At 40.3% G+C, this 16,284-nt stretch overlaps 1 protein-coding gene across 2 annotated transcripts; it reads left to right on the top strand.

The window, feature by feature from the left end:
* Positions 1–379: 379 nt before the first annotated feature.
* On the top strand, positions 380–13,126 carry LOC130103544 (CD276 antigen homolog). Of its 2 annotated transcripts, none has more exons than XM_056269794.1 (4): positions 380–491; positions 2,241–2,281; positions 2,358–2,684; positions 12,147–13,126. In XM_056269794.1, the coding sequence occupies exons 1-4, from the start codon at positions 481–483 to the stop codon at positions 12,344–12,346; spliced, it is 579 nt and encodes a 192-aa protein (XP_056125769.1). In that variant the 5' UTR covers positions 380–480; the 3' UTR covers positions 12,347–13,126. The 2 variants fall into 2 exon arrangements, with proteins under 2 accessions (XP_056125769.1, XP_056125768.1); XM_056269793.1 differs by having other exon boundaries at positions 382–491; positions 12,138–13,121.
* The last annotated feature ends 3,158 nt before the right edge of the window (positions 13,127–16,284 follow it).

Here is a 16,284-nt window from a genome sequence, read left to right as displayed (position 1 = left end):
TGTATTATAGTTCCAAAGTCATCGCTTTCGAAAGTGCGGAAGAAACATTATTTCTAATTTACATTGACATTTTTTTCTTTACATCTTTCCTTTTTACGTAATAAACACACATCTAAAATAAATCATTATTTTATTTTGTGCGCATGCAATTTGTGTGTACGGTTTAAAATTAGCCTAAATTTTGGTATTCAACATTGCACATATTTGTCTCGCCATTGTTAAAAAAAAAAGGACGCAAAAGCAGCCCACTTCACAGAACAAAAATCTTTCTTTTTTCCCCCCTTTTTTTTTAATTTGACATCTTCGCAACCATGTTCGCAACACTCCAGCACAGCAGGGGTCACTATTCATTTTAGTTTGTAACCCGGACGTAAACTTACATAGTGAAGAAGAGTTCGATCGTGGTCTCGATTTCACAGATCTGTTGTCGAAAAGAGTAGTATTTCAGAAATATTAATATATGAATTATACCGTGGCACCATGGTCATCGGGTATGTTTACAATTTTTTTAATGAAATTCTATTTTTACAAAATGCATTGTGTCCCGGAAATGCCGCAATTCCTAAAAGAAGTCTTGATGTAGATGCGCTCGTATTTACATTTGGCCTGGTTTGTTTTGTTCCTCATTTGCTTTATTTAAGATATAACCAATAAGAAAAACCTTTTGTACGTTATTAATACATTAAACATGGATTGATTATTTAATGTTTAACGGGTTTATCTGCAGGGAAATGTCTGCAAATATTACTTTGCCGTAGCCCGCAGTCATAGCACTAACTTAGCATTAACAGTTAGTATTTTGAATTTCAATCTTTTGTGTCCCGATGCTTTATTTGAAGGTCATTTCATTAACCTGATATTACAGTACATTCAAGATATTCAGGTTTTCACCAGTAGGGTAATATGGGTAAAGATGCTCCCTTAAGAATATTTGCTAAATCATATTTAGGGACGAGTTCAACATTTACATGATGAAGATGCAACCTCCAACATAAAATACTAAGTGAAATACATGGAAACATATACTTATTTAGTTGTAAATTGAGATGCATTTTGACAGTTTAGTTGAACAGTGACCTCAATTCACATGAAGTCACCATGAAATCAATTTGATTTTGACAATTCTTATTTTTTATGGAATTTGCATTCTTTTTAATTAATATATATATATATATATATATATATATATATATATATATATATAATTTAGCTATGCACATCATTATTTATTTATTTTATTCATGAGTCTCATTATCTTAAATCAAAATAACTTCTCTCTCTTGCAGCGACGTCTCTTCTCCGATGACGTGTTTAATGGCGTGAGGGCGGGACAACCAAGCCAAACAAAATCAAGTCCCCCGCTAAAAAAAAAATCTTGTTCAAGAAGCTGTTTTACTCTAATATGCATAACAGGGAAGAAAAGACTATCGCAACTTCCGTATCAACTTTAACCTGAATCTCAGTTAGAGAGAGATTCATCTAAATTACACTATATCTTATCTAATTATAAAATTACACAAACAGTCTCTCCTTGTTCATGATTTATATTTAAAATACATGAAAGGCGGTACTTTTGTCCAATGAGATTTTATTGTGGATGCGGCTCCCTGTGAAGTCACAGAAATGAAAACCAAGCAATTCACAAAATGTAGTGTACTAGCTCACTGCTTATGGTGTTTATGGTCAGTTATTGTGTTAGTACAAAAACTCTGATTAGAATGAACGACAAGACTTTTATCACATTGCGTACGCTTAGATTTGTCTTGTTACTTCTAGTAAAACAAAGTAATAGCAGTCTGTTTTAAGTTTAACTTTTTACAATATGTATGTTCTCCATAGTAATTTAAACCTAAAATTATTTTAAATGACGTGTTCCCTCGAATTTGGGACATTTTTGTTTAGTTGGTCTTTTTTTTAAAAAATGGGCATGAAACGGAAGTTGCGATAGACTTTCCTTCCTTATTGTGACATACTATAGCCGAGTAAAATAGCTTCTAGAACAAGAAAACAAGTAGGGCGGGACTTGATTTTGACCATGGCAAATAGATAAGAGGATTGTTAGGTTTTCCTATTGGTCGATCCCATGTAAACTGACAGGATGTCGCGCCCTCACCCCCAAAAAAAGTGTAGAATTGGTTCTGTGCTGAACTTGCTCATTTTAAACAAGCCTGTTGCTAATATCATGCTGTACTGGCTGAGATTAAAGAAGTTAAAGGAACTTGTTTTTTCTGTTTTTGCAGTTGCTGTTTCATCTGTGTGTTTGCGGTGCTGATAAACAAAGGTGAGCATCTGAACGACACATCAGAAAGATAAATTCATGCCACAGACTGTGTGTTTGAAAGTTTTTGTCATTTCAGTGTCTCTGCAGGTCACAGTAAAGGCTGTTATTGGCGGTTCTGTTCTCCTGCCGTGTTCTTCCACTGAACATGATCTGAAACCTCAAGACACTGATGTGCATTGGAGACACAATGGCAGCAAGCTTGTGTATGATATAGTCAAGGGTGAAGATTCACTACAGTTACAGCACCCTCTTTACAAGAACAGAGCTGAAAGATTGCCTGATGTGTATGAGAGAGGAAACTTCTCCATCAAACTCAACAATCTCACTCACACTGATGCAGGAAAATACACCTGCATCATCACACACTCATCTGAGCTTCAGACAGTACTGCTGATCATCAACGGTGTGTAAACATGTTTGATTCATGGATGAAGTTGGTAACACTTTAGAATAATGGTCTGTCATTACTATGTAACTATGCAGGAGTTGCAAGACTAATGAGTAGTTCTACATTAACTCTTCAGATACTACTATAAACTAATATAGAAACAAGCTTAACTTATCAGTAAGTAATAGCAAATTTAAGACTGAGATACTTCTTTATTAGGTAATAAATAATTACTGAATGAAATGATCCTCAATAATAATTATCAACTATCAATGACGAACTATAAAGAATTACTTAGGGGGCTTTTACACTGGGCTCGTTTGCTGCGGTCCGAGCCCGAGCATGTTTGATCCCGGCGCCCCCCACAGCCTTTGGTCTGGTTTCACACTCAACTTGATTCTATCGAACCCTGGTGCGTTTGGGTGAATATCGCAAACGTCATCGCAAACGTGCACGGCGCATGATAGAAAACAGAACGCGGGTCAATATTGTGTTTTTTAATTAATTCGCTGCTATTATGCGCAGTTGAGTGAACAATACAGGTTTACTGTGTGTGTGTCACATAAGGTGGTCTTCTGCTGCTTGCAAACGGACGCTTTTGAGGAGACAGAGGATTTCCAAATTTGTTGCCCTGATTCCACCCGCAATGCATGAATACACTGCAGGCTCACTCTCGCTCGTATCCAAGGTAAATCATCAACACTATCATCCCTTACAAGTGTTTTATTTAACTGAATACATCACAATAAGCTAAAACGCATGCGCAGGTCACTTTACTTCCTGAACAAGTGCGCACCCGAGTCCGTGCTGCTTTCACATTCACGCCAACCGCCGCACGGTTCGGGAGCAACCGAACTCAGACCACCTCCTCCAGGTAGTCTCGGTTCGGTACCCCAGTGCGCACCCGGCTCCGCATGACAGTGTACACATTAGCCATTTTTCATGCGAACGGTGCCCCGTTCCGAACTAAACTGCCAGTGTGAAAGCCCCCTTAAAGATTGCTCTCCCCCTACTGACCTAATAAGTAACATTATGTGAAGCGCACTAGACAGACTTAGAGTCCCCCTGTAGACAATAATTGAATCCCTTAAAGGGTTAAGCCTGTTTTATGCTTCTGCGTCGAATCGACGGCGTACCTCCACAGACCTCTCTGCGTCGCGGCGAACCCCTCTCCGACCCCTCCGCCGTAGCTCGACGTGCAAAAAATGTAACTACGCGTCGAGGCGACGCAGACCACAAGAGTTGTGATTGGTCAGATACATCATTTCAGGAGTGAAGCTTTTCCGGTTTCCCCCTCCTGCTATACCACCATTTTTAAAGTGACCAATGCACTGTTTGTTTTAACGATATCAAGTTGAGGAACGTTTGATTCTTCTGCGATTAAACATTTGCAATAAAATCACTTGTTGTTCAACGTCGATTAGCTCCAGCTGCAACAACATTCTCTCTCTTTCGCTCGCCATTAGGCGTGTTTCCATTACAGATTTGCGCAAAACTTTTGCGATTTTTTTCTATATGTCGATAAAAAACTATTGCGAAATGACGGCGTTTCCATTAACCGATGTTATGCGACTAAAACGTCTTTTTTTCCTCTCGTGATAAGCCATTCCAAAAATCATGGTAACGGACGTTGGTAGGTTTAACATTATAGCCTATAGCCACCGCACTAGACATTATTATTATTAATGGAAGGAGACGTGGTGTGTTATCCAAGCATTGATGGCAGGGAAAGACACGGAGTTCTCCCTAATTTCTGCTCCGAGGTCTTGATTGTGGCATTTCTTTGAGGTTTAGAGTCCAGTAGGCTATTCCTGTAATTATTGTTTCTTTTATGAATTTAATAAAGAACTGTCTCGTATTAATTCCAAACGGTCAGTGTACTTTTGTGTCCAGTCGTTTTCCCTTATTTATCCCGTTTACCCCGTAATTGCAAAACGAAAAATGAACGGTTGTTGTATTTTTAAAACGCAAAGTTGAACACCAAAATTTTAATTTGAACTGTACACCAAATGCTGCAAAAAAAAAAAAAAAAATAGACGAATTTTAAGATATTTGTTTATGATTTTTTGCCCCTTTATTAAACATTTAAAATATTTACAAATTAATATGGAAAAAATGTAGATTAGATTTTACTGGTTTTCTAAGGCCAAATTAGAACCTGGATATTAAATTTTTCTCGCAGTGCTGAATGAGAAGACCATAACCACAGCCTACAGACAGGTGATTTATAGGTGAGTTATAGGCTATAATAAATGTGTCTGAAAAAATAACAAGGCATTTTAATTGTTTATTAATAAACAATTGTTTTCTAAATCAATGTCGGCTAAAAACATATCTCCATCTCCGGATGCACCTTTAGAGAGAAATGCACTTTTCATACGGATTACATAATCAGAAGGTATTAGCTTTCGATTGGAATTTGTTCGTTTTAAAGTGGACATTTCAAGCTTTAGCCTACATAGGCTATATTTTGTTTCAGTTCTCGCGCTTCAGTTCACGGAGATCATAAAAGCGCACCTGATTGTTTTATTTTATTTTACAAAATCACAACGTTTTCTTGTTATTGTGAGTTTACACAAATAAAAGTAGTTGCGAATAATGTATTATTATTTTCTGTATGACCAGAAATGATAGAGTATTTTAAGTTGTTTCCACTGTTGATAGGAAAATGCAAGTGTTCGCGCCAGCGCGCCTATCCCTGCCATCCAGTGCGGGCTCCGCACAAACACTTGGGTATGCGTCAAAATCTTGTGTTTATTTGTGATAATCTTAGCCCCGTATTATTATTGTCCATATGTAGCCTAATAAATGTTATAATAATGATGATAATTATTATTATTATTTGCGGACACGGACCCCAAACACACCGCGTCTTCTAAGCAGTGTTGGTCAAGTTACTTGGAAATAGTAATTAGTTACTGATTACTTCTCCAAGAAAGTAATCCAGTAACTTTAATGATTACTTATTTTCAAAAGTAATTAGTTACTTTACTAGTTACTTTACTAAGTTACTTTTCAAAAACATGATGCACGACCTGAATACGCTATAAAGCAATAGACCTTTCAGCCTAATTCTATTCTTTCTGCATATTCCATCATCTAAAATTTTATCAAATGAAACACTCTCTTTTTTAAACTTGTTTTATTAGTTTCAATATTTTAACTTTATGCACATTGCATCAAGCAAAAATTAAATTAAATGCAACAGTCTCAGACTTTTGATGAACATTTAAACCTATTTTCTGCACATTCCACCATATTTTAATGAAATAAAGAAACTCCTTCTTCTTGCTAGGTGCTTGCTCAGATTTGAGGTGGAATTTTGACATTCTCCAATGGGGGTCCTGTTTCTAAATCAGGATGCTCTCTACACACGCAAGGTCTCGCTCTCGCTAGCTCTGATGCTCTCCCTCTCTGCGGGTGCGCGTGCGCTACGCGGTCTCTGTCTCGCATGCACGCTCGCTCTAGATTCTGGGAGATTTAAACTAATTTGCGGTATAACTAGTTGATCACGAGTGGCTCAAAAGGTAGATCTATAGATAAACTCATCTTTCAGGCATTTGACCGACCGGGTTGACACTTCAGCGTGAGAAATCGGGGGTGTGGCGCGTGAGATCAATCAAATGCGTGTCTCTCTCCCGCGCTCCATGTTGTCTCTTGTTCAACACTACACATTTCGGTGTTTACCACTGACGTCGCGGCGCTCATACATCATTGTCACTCACGCACGACTCATGGCACGAGACAGTCTCACGAAACACAATGACGGTTAACTAACGCAGTAACGCAGCCTGCTTACGGGGAAGTAACAGTAATCTAATTACTGTTTTTCCAATTGTAATCCCTTACTTTACTCGTTACTTGAAAAAAGTAATTGGATTACAGTAACGCGTTACTTCTAACGCGTTACTGCCCATCAGTGCTTCTAAGTCAGGTGACTGTAAATGCGCAAAACCTGTTTCCATTGCAGTTTTGCAAAATATTCCTTTTTCGAATTGCCTGAAAAACCTCCTCATGCGAGCGTAAAATCTTTTTTGCGATAAACTGTAGTTTTTGTGAAATGGACGTGGTTCCATTGTGCGTATTTTCAATTCGCAATTTCAATTTGCGCAATCTGAAGGGTAATGGAAACGAAAGCGGAACCGGCGCACGGAACCAAAACAAACTAGCAAAGAGATTCGCGAAGCACACACCCCCTAGCGTTCTGGCGGTGAAATGCACCGCGATGCAACGCAACATGACGCAGAACCATAAAACGGCCACAACGCCGTAGGAGTGACGGCGTAGCTACGCCGTGGAGTTGACGCAGAAGCATAATGAGGCCTTTAGTTCACCCAAAAATGAAAATTCTGTCAGTAATTACTCACCCTCATGTTGCTCCAACCCCGTAAGACTTTCGTTCATCTTCGGAACACAAATTGAGATATTTTTGATTAAATCTGAGAGCTGGATCACTCCTCCATAGGCTTAAGGGATCGAAACTGGCCGGCCCAAAAGTTATGAAAGACATTGTTAAAATAGTCCGAGTGACTACAATGGCTCAACCTTAAGTTTATCAAGCGACGAGAATACTTTTTGTGCGCAAAAAAACAAACAAAAATAACAACTTTATTCAACTAATCATTTCCTTCTCTGTACGGCCGTGATATTTCACGTAGTGAAACTACGCAAAGCTTCTAGGTTGTACATCACGCATCACACACATGACCAGCGTCGGCCAATAGTGAGCCTACGTGTGACGTGCAACCTAGAAGCTTTGCGCAATATCACTACGTGAAATATCACGGCCGTACAGAGAAGGAAATGACTTAGAACGTACTTAGAACGTCAGTGGAGTAAGGCATACAGGTCCTTCTAAAAAAATTAGCATATTGTGATGAAGTTAATTATTTTCCATAATGTAATGATAAAAATTAAACTTTCATATATTTTAGATTCATTGCACACCAACTGAAATATTTCAGGTCTTTTATTGTTTTAATACTGATGATTTTGGCATACAGCTCATGAAAACCCAAAATTCCTATCTCAAAAAATTTGCATATTTCATCCGACCAATAAAATAAGTGTTTTTAATACAAAAAAAAGTCAACCTTCAAATAATTATGTTCAGTTATGCACTCAATACTTGGTCGGGAATCATTTTGCAGAAATGACTGCTTCAATGCGGCGTGGCATGGAGGCAATCAGCATGTGGCACTGCTGAGGTGTTATGGAGGCCCAGGATGCTTCGATAGCGGCCTTAAGCTCACCCAGAGTGTTGGGTCTTGCGTCTCTCAACTTTCTCTTCACAATATCCCACAGATTCTCTATGGGGTTCAGGTCAGGAGAGTTGGCAGGTCAATTGAGCACAGTAATACCATGGTCAGTAAACCATTTACCAGTGGTTTTGGCACTGTGCGTGCTGAAAAATGAAATCTTCATCTCCATAAAGCTTTTCAGCAGATGGAAGCATGAAGTGCTCCAAAATCTCCTGATAGCTAGCTGCATTGACCCTGCCCTTGAAAAAACACAGTGCAACAACACCAGCAGCTGACATGGCACCCCAGACCATCACTGGCTGTGGGTACTTGACACTGGACTTCAGGCATTTTGGCATTTCCTTCTCCCCAGTCTTCCTCCAGACTCTGGCACCTTGATTTCCGAATGACATGCAAAATTTGCTTTCATCCGAAAAAAGTACTTTGGACCACTGAGCAACAGTCCAGTGCTGCTTCTCTGTAGCCCAGGTCAGGCACTTCTGCCGCTGTTTCTGGTTCAAAAGTGGCTTGACCTGGGGAATGTGGCACCTGTAGCCCATTTCCTGCACACGCCTGTGCACGGTGGCTCTGGATGTTTCTACTCCAGACTCAGTCCACTGCTTCCGCAGGTCCCCCAAGGTCTGGAATCGGTCCTTCTCCACAATCATCCTCAGGGTCCGGTCACCTCTTCTCGTTGTGCAGCGTTTTTTGCCACACTTTTTCCTTCCCACAGACTTCCCACTGAGGTGCCTTGATACAGCACTCTGGGAACAGCCTATTTGTTCAGAAATTTCTTTCTGTCTTACCCTCTTGCTTGAGGGTGTCAATGATGGCCTTCTGGACAGCAGTCAGGTCGGCAGTCTTATCCATGATTGTGGTTTTGAGTAATGAAACAGGCTGGGAGTTTTCAAAAGCCTCAGGAATCTTTTGCAGGTGTTTAGAGTTAATTAGTTGATTCAGATGATTAGGTTAATAGCTCGTTTAGAGACCCTTTTCATGATATGCTAACTTTTTGAGATAGGAATTTTGGGTTTCATGAGCTGTATGCCAAAATCATCAGTATTAAAACAATAAAAGACCTGATATATTTCAGTTGGTGTGCAATGAATCTAAAATATATGAAAGTTTAATTTTTATCATTACATTATGGAAAATAATTAACTTTATCACAATATGCTATTTTTTTTAGAAGGACCTCTATATATAGTTTATCATAACATCGTAATATACATATACACAATTCATACTGTACTGTTGATATGAAAACTCTGGTACATTTAGCAATACACCAGGATAACCTGGCTTCTCTTGAGGCTCTCCTGATTCACAGCAGGTAATGAATGATATGCTAAAGCCCGGCGGTACATTGACCTGATTGGTTACAAGGTACTTTGTGACATCAGAAACCACCGATTTCAAACCGCGTTTTTAAGACTGGCTTTGGTTCACTGCAGTTTTAAAGAGAAAATACTCAGCAATGCTGATGACTCATTAATTTGAACATGGTTTGTCTTAAAGCATATTAAAAACACCACATAGACATATAAACAACATTAAAAACTTGATTTTCACCACAGGGGGACTTTAAACTTTGTTGTCTGAAGACCCAAGTTTGGTTTGAAGATGAAAACGTACCAAACACAATGTTCTCTCAACATTCCTGATTTCTAACACACACTCGCAGCGTTTGGCTGGTCTTGTGGTTGTCAGGGCAGAAACTAAAACTGCTGCTCTCTATATGTTTTACCGTTCATATGTAAATTGCGCACACTTATTTCGTCCAGTAGGTCGAAAGATCTGAAAAAGCCCATACATTTACCCATACATTTATTTAGAAGAGACGTATTAAAACAGCAGGTGTAAACGGGAATGTGTCTCCCTCATCTACTTGTGATCTGATCTACCAAAACACATCTTAAAGGGGTCATATAATGCCATTTTTGTACAAGCTAATATGATTCTTTAGGGTCTAAATTAAAAGTTTGTAATATACTTTAATTAAAAATTCTCATTAGTATTGTAAGAAAACACTTATTTTACCTGGTCAAAAACAGCTCTGTTTTCAGCACGCCGTTTCAGTGCATATGACTAAATGATCATGAGCTTTGCTGACTCCGCCTCTCTGTTCTGTGTACATGTTTGTAACACAATAACCATAATGCATTGTTCATTATAAACGTGGGATTATGAATTATATGGAGAACGTCGTACATAGAAAACATGCAGTAATGTACCCTGACTGAGTGTAAACCTTAGACTCATTCATCGTGAAGCGATTTGCAAAGATATAAATATTAATATAAAGTTTAATAAAACGTTACACTCACTTCAGTTGTTCTGAAGGTTCAGCAGGAACACGAATATCTGGTACTGATCCTTTATTCAGGAGCAGCTGCTTAGCAAAACCAGCTTTATACTGATCCTCGTTTATAAAGCAGTCTGCTGAGAAATGATTCGCACAAACATGAAAGCATTGACGTTGCTCGTGGGGAATATTCCCTTTGAAAACAAAACTCAGCCACTGTGTCTTCAGCGGTTCGGATTTAGGAACATCAAAATGACTGCTGGGTTCCTTATTGCACCCAAGAACAGAACACCACAATCGCTTAGACGCCATTCTGCTCATAGACAGTGCTCCAGCATATCAACAATGACCGCGCCGGTCCGCGCAGACTATGATTGACAGCTCCCTCACGAGCGAGGGCGGGTCTGTGTTAAAAGGCACCTGTCAATCAACAATCGCGGGAGGGGCGTCCGACCGTGTGACGTCACACGGTCGAACGGCTCGATTTGAGGCAGGGGAAAACATTTAATGAGATTAAAACAAAAACACTGGATGGATTTTTATCATTATATGATGGTTGTGTACAGGCACTGCCAACACACATTTCAGTACAATCAACTTGAAAAAGTGCATGTACCATTATATGACCCCTTTAAAGGGATAGTTCACCCAAAAATTAAAATTAGCCCATGATTTACTCACCCTCAAGCCATCCTAGGTGTATATAACATTCTTCTTTCAGGCAAATACAATCAGAGTTATATTAAAATCCTGGCTCTTCCAAGCTTTATAATGGCAGTGAATTACCATTTCTGTTTTGAAGTCCATAAAAGTGCATCCATCCATGATAAAATGCTCCACACGGCTCTGGGGTGGTTAATAAAGCATGAGTTTATGTAAGAAAAATATCCTTATTTAAAACTTTATCAACTAAAATAACTAGCTTCCGGCCTAACGAACATTCAGATTCCACTTAAGTCGAAAGTGCAACTAATGCGAGTAATGCGACGTACTGCTGATATTTACGCTACTTCTGACGTCATAAGTTGCGCTTTTGGCGTAAGTAGATTGCGTATGTTCATTTGGCCGGAAGCTAAAATTTTTACTTTGTAAAAAAAATTCTTACTCAAACTCATCGCTTCGCTTCAGAAGGCCTTTATTAACGAAGCCGTGTGGAGCACTTTTATCATGGATAGATGCACTTTTATGGACTTCAAAACAGAAACCGCCATTCACTGCCATTATAAAGCTTGGAAGAGCCAGGACATTTTTAATATAAATCCGATTGTATTCGTCTGAAAGAAGAATGTCTTATACACCAAGAATGACTTGTGGGTGAGTAAATCATGGGATAATTTTCATTTTTGAGTGAACTATCCCTTAAATACCAGGTGTACACAGCCTAATTCATAAGTAATTGCCTTTTTTACTCTGAATATAGTCATAAAATAGTAATTTTCACTTAAAAATAATGGTCCAGATCACTGTTCGTACAGTCACAAGGTAAAAGTTGACTAAGATGCATTTATTCAGACTATATTCAGAGTAAAAAAGACAATTTATTTAGTCTTAGACACACAATAATGTTGTGATTAGTAATTAATTGGTAATTCTTTATAGATTGTCATGGTTAGTTGATATTGAGGCTAATCTCATTCAGTAATTATTGAATACCTAATAAATAAGTTCATCAGTCTTAAATTTTCTATTACTTACTGATTAGTTAAGCTTGTTTATTAGTTTACAGCAGTATCTGAAGTGTTAATGTAGAACTACTCATTAGTCTTGCATTACTTCCAGCATAGTTTCCTATTAATGACAGACCATTATTCTAAATTGCTACCATGAAGTTTTTAATAAAAATAAAAAAAGTTCAAGTTCACTAGTTATAGATGAATCTCTTACTCTTAGCCTTTATCACAGTGAGGTAATTTTTTGTTGCAGAATCAACAGCAGGAAAAGAAAGTAAATCCACTGACCATGAAAACCCAGAAGATGAAACTGGATCAGACAGTGTGGAGACATCATTGAACTGGTTATTCATTCTATTAATTGTACTATCAATAAGTATACTGCCTATAGGCTGTTTAATTGTATATTACTGTAGAAGGGAAAAAAAGCAAGCTCTCTCATTCTCTTCTGTCTTGACTTAAGACAAAACACATTGACTCAAATGACATTTCAGTCCTAAAAGTTTAAGTTTTCACATTCTCACTGTATTTCTACAGCTGTCACTGGGTCTTTCTGCTGCTTGCGACTCTGTTTTGAGCTGTTATATTATTGCCTTATACACTGTTCTTGCTGAATGAGATCTTCAAAAACTGAAACAGTAGCTATTTTTTTAAAGGTAAAGGACCAATGAGTCTATCAATGTTACTGCCTTAATTCTGAACAAGTGTACTTCATGTTTTGTTTGTCGATATTAAATGTATTTGTTATAAATTATATTATGCATGTTAAAATTAAAACATTTACCAATGATTATATATATATATATATATATATATATATATATACACACACACACTAAACTTCTGAAACACCTGTGTAATATCAGATTTAGTTGATGTGCATAATACACAAGCACACAAATGTATATACATGTATATATAAGACTGTTAATTTCCAGATTCCCAGTGGACAGTTTATATATTATTTTACTGTGTTAAAATCTTTTCCTTTTGCAAGTTTTTATAGAAGAAATTATGACAGTTTGACCCTCCCCTGCACTTAAGTTGCCTTATTATGTTGCTCACAGACCTAAAGTCTCAATAATTACTTAATGTAAGCCTTAGTTTTTAGTGTCTTGTAAGAATGTAAGATGCTATGAGACGTCCATTAATAATATTAAAATAATGTTGGATGTTATTGATTCAGATTTGATTTCAGATGAGAGACTTTACTTTTTTTTTTCTTTTTTTTTTGTAAAGCTTTTAATTCTTAATTTCTTTTTCTTGCAAAAGAAGAATTTTGCAATTCAGACACACTTTTACAGTTTTTTTTTTTTTTTTAGTTTTTTTATAAGACTAACTTGTCTTATGTCTGACAGAAATCCTCCCAGTGAAGAATAAAGTAACTTTTCAATTGTCATTTCTAAGAATAAGAGTACATATTTTTTGGCTCTGTATATTTTTCGTACTGTATAATCGTGTATCTCAAGGGTAAAAGTTTGCTTTCTAAAGCTGAGATTCCCCTGGCTTGTTCAATTATTTCTATTTATGTTGGTGTAATTATGTTCTATAAAGTATGAAAATAATAATCTTGGTTTTAATAATTATGTTACTTTGTTTTTTTTTGTTGGTTTTTTTGCTATAGTTGACTTGAACAGCAATGAATTAAATAAATTTAATCAAACTTACGTGAGTGTGATAAGCTTCCTTTCCTGCTCCTCAAGTGAAACAGTTTCCTGAATTCTTTATCAAACACACTGTCGTCATGACTTCAGTTAATTATTACTGAACACGCACAACAGGAGCTTCCAGTTTTATCCGTCAATACAACCAACGTGACTTTTTTTACCTGTGCTATTAGCAAACTGCAGATCATTTGCAATGGCGGACTTTGTAGATGATTATGACTTCTTTGTAGCAGACCCAGAGCCATATCTGTTTGAACCCGAGTACACGGAGGAGGAATTAGCTCTTATGGAATTAGCTCTTAAGTCTGCCATTGCAAATGATCTGCAGTTTGCTAATAGCACAGGTAGTAAAAGTCACGTTGGTTGTATTGACGGAAATGAGAGGGAGGGGGAGAGGAAGCGGAAGCCGGTAAGAGGACTTTTCACGAGTGAAGATATTATTGCGCCAAGTCGAAGTGCTCAAAAGCGCTTGTTATGGTATGCCGCCATACAATACAGTCATCAATTTTAAACGCTTAGAAAAGCGCAACGTTTTATTTTGTGTCACCAGCCTAGGTCGAGTTACACTACTCGAGTAACTGTGTTTAAATAGGGAAAACGAGGAAGTGTTTGGTCGCTTCTCTTTTTGGCCCATATTTAATGCACTGGGCTAAGCTAAGTGCTAACATAGTTTTGCGGCAATACAGAGCGATATAGTGCACGCACTGAGACGAGAGAGGTATGTATCAACTCGTCTTAGTTAAGGGAATAACATAGTTTAATATGAAAAACCGGTGGAGTATCCCTTTAATTTTGTATTTATTGTCAACGCAATGCAGCAGCTAGCAGACCTAGAGCAGGCTATCTTGCATGCTCATTGGCTGCCCTGCGGCAACTGCAGCAGCCTACGAGTGAGCCCGGCGTGACTTCACGCCCAATGAAAGGTGCCCACGCCTTCATAGTGTCACAGCCCGCAAAGATGAAATGCCTCGCACCTCCTGCGGCTCGTGCAGGGCCCCGCTCAGCGTCGGAGACCGCCACGTCATTTGCGCTCACTGCCTGGGCCAGGAACATGCAGAGCTCGCCCTCGCGTCCGGGGGCTGCGAGCTCTGTGAAGCGCCTCCGCTATCGACCCTGCGAGCTCGACTCGAAGCCTTCAACCCGGAAGCAGTCACTCCGCTCTTTGTGGGACCGCGCAAGAAGAAGCGCCGTTCCCAAAGACAGCCGGAACCTGTGGCCACAGCAACACGCTCGCCGGAGAACCTCCCTCGAGCCTCGCCTTCGCCTCCACCGCCTCCCTTCACCGACGCGCAGCTGTCGCTCACGAGCCTCACTGCTGTCGCGTCTGAGGACGAGGCCGAGGCACACGCCACGAAAGACTGCATCCTGGCATCGGATAGCGAGGAATGGTCACTGCACTCCGCCTCCTCGTCGATCCAGGAATCCGGCCGTACCCGCGCTGGAGCTGATACGGAACTGATTCGCCTTCTGACGCAGGCCGTTGACCGACTCGGGCTCGAGTGGTCGCCGCCGCAGGAATCTGCGCCAAACAGACTCGACGGCTGTTTTCTGCAAAGTCGCCGCCATCCAGCTTCAGCCAGCAGGCCCGCTCCGTTCCTACCGGAACTCCACACGGAGCTAACGAAGTCCTGGAATGCACCTTTCTCCTCAAGACTTCAGTCCCATGCCTCCACGTCGCTCTCCCAAGTGGACGGCGCCGCCGAGAAAGGGTACACGGCTATCCCTCCTGTGGAAGAGGCGGTTGCAGCGCACCTCTGTCCACACTCTGCTAGATGGCGGTCAAGGTCAGCCCTCCCGTCTAAAGCCTGCAGAGCCACGTCTGCCCTTGTCGGCCGCACTTATGCCGCCTCCGGCCAGGCCGCGTCCGCTCTCCACTCCATGGCTGTGTTACAGATCCTGCAAGCCGACCTCCTCCGTGAATGGGACAAGAAGGGCCGGGATCCAGCTGCGGTTACAGATCTGCGAAGTGCGCAAACCTCTCTCTCTCTCTCGCCACCAAAACCGCAGCTCAAGCCATCGGACGAGCCATGGCCGCGTTGAGCGTCACAGAGAGGCACCTCTGGTTAACGCTCGTTGATATGAAGGAAACTGAGCGCTCCGCCTTCCTGAACGCGACGCTCTCCCCCACTGGTCTCTTCGGCCCAGCGGTGAACGGGATCGTCCACTGTTTTTCTGAGGTACAGAAGACCACACAGGCCATGAACCTCTTCCTGCCGCGACGCTCGAGCTCCGCTACAGGCCGCTCTCGCGAACGAAGCCAGCCTCCTGTGCGAGCCAGCACTCAGCGTCCAGCACAGCCCCAGCCTTCGCAGCGACGTCAGGGCTAATTAAACGCTGTGCTGTTCATAAGACGCACCCCATCCAAAACGATAGGAGCGTCAGATATATTTGTGAGTCTCGTGTCCGCGCACATGCGTTCACGCTTACAGAAAGGTTTTTCCGACAAATGCTTACGACCAGAAAAATCCTTGCGCAAGTTCACCCGAGGGACTGGTTTATTTCTCTAGATCTGAAGGATGCCTATTTTCAGATTCAGATAATACCCCGTCACAGGCAATTTTTGAGATTCGCCTTCGACAGTCAGGTATATCAATACACCGTCCTGCCGTTCGGCCTGTCTCTAGCACCCCGTACATTTAAGAAGTGCATGGACGCGGCGCTCGCCCCCCTGAGAAGTCAGGGCCTGCGAATTATGAACTATCTGGACGATTGGCTGATACTAGCACAGTCAGA

Source organism: Rhinichthys klamathensis, unplaced genomic scaffold (assembly GCF_029890125.1).
Source record: "Rhinichthys klamathensis goyatoka isolate OS25496 unplaced genomic scaffold, OSU_Roscu_1.1 h1tg000289l_1, whole genome shotgun sequence".
In the NCBI taxonomy this organism is placed as follows: domain Eukaryota; kingdom Metazoa; phylum Chordata; class Actinopteri; order Cypriniformes; family Leuciscidae; genus Rhinichthys; species Rhinichthys klamathensis.
This window is presented reverse-complemented; position numbering and strand designations above follow the sequence as displayed.

Excerpts from the sequence above, each read along its gene's own strand:
- LOC130103544 (XM_056269793.1), top strand. Across the intron at positions 2,282-2,357 it reads TGCGGTGCTGATAAACAAAG|TGTCTCTGCAGGTCACAGTA; the intron begins GTGAGCATCTGA and ends TTGTCATTTCAG. Across the intron at positions 2,685-12,137 it reads AGTACTGCTGATCATCAACG|AATCAACAGCAGGAAAAGAA; the intron begins GTGTGTAAACAT and ends TTTTTGTTGCAG.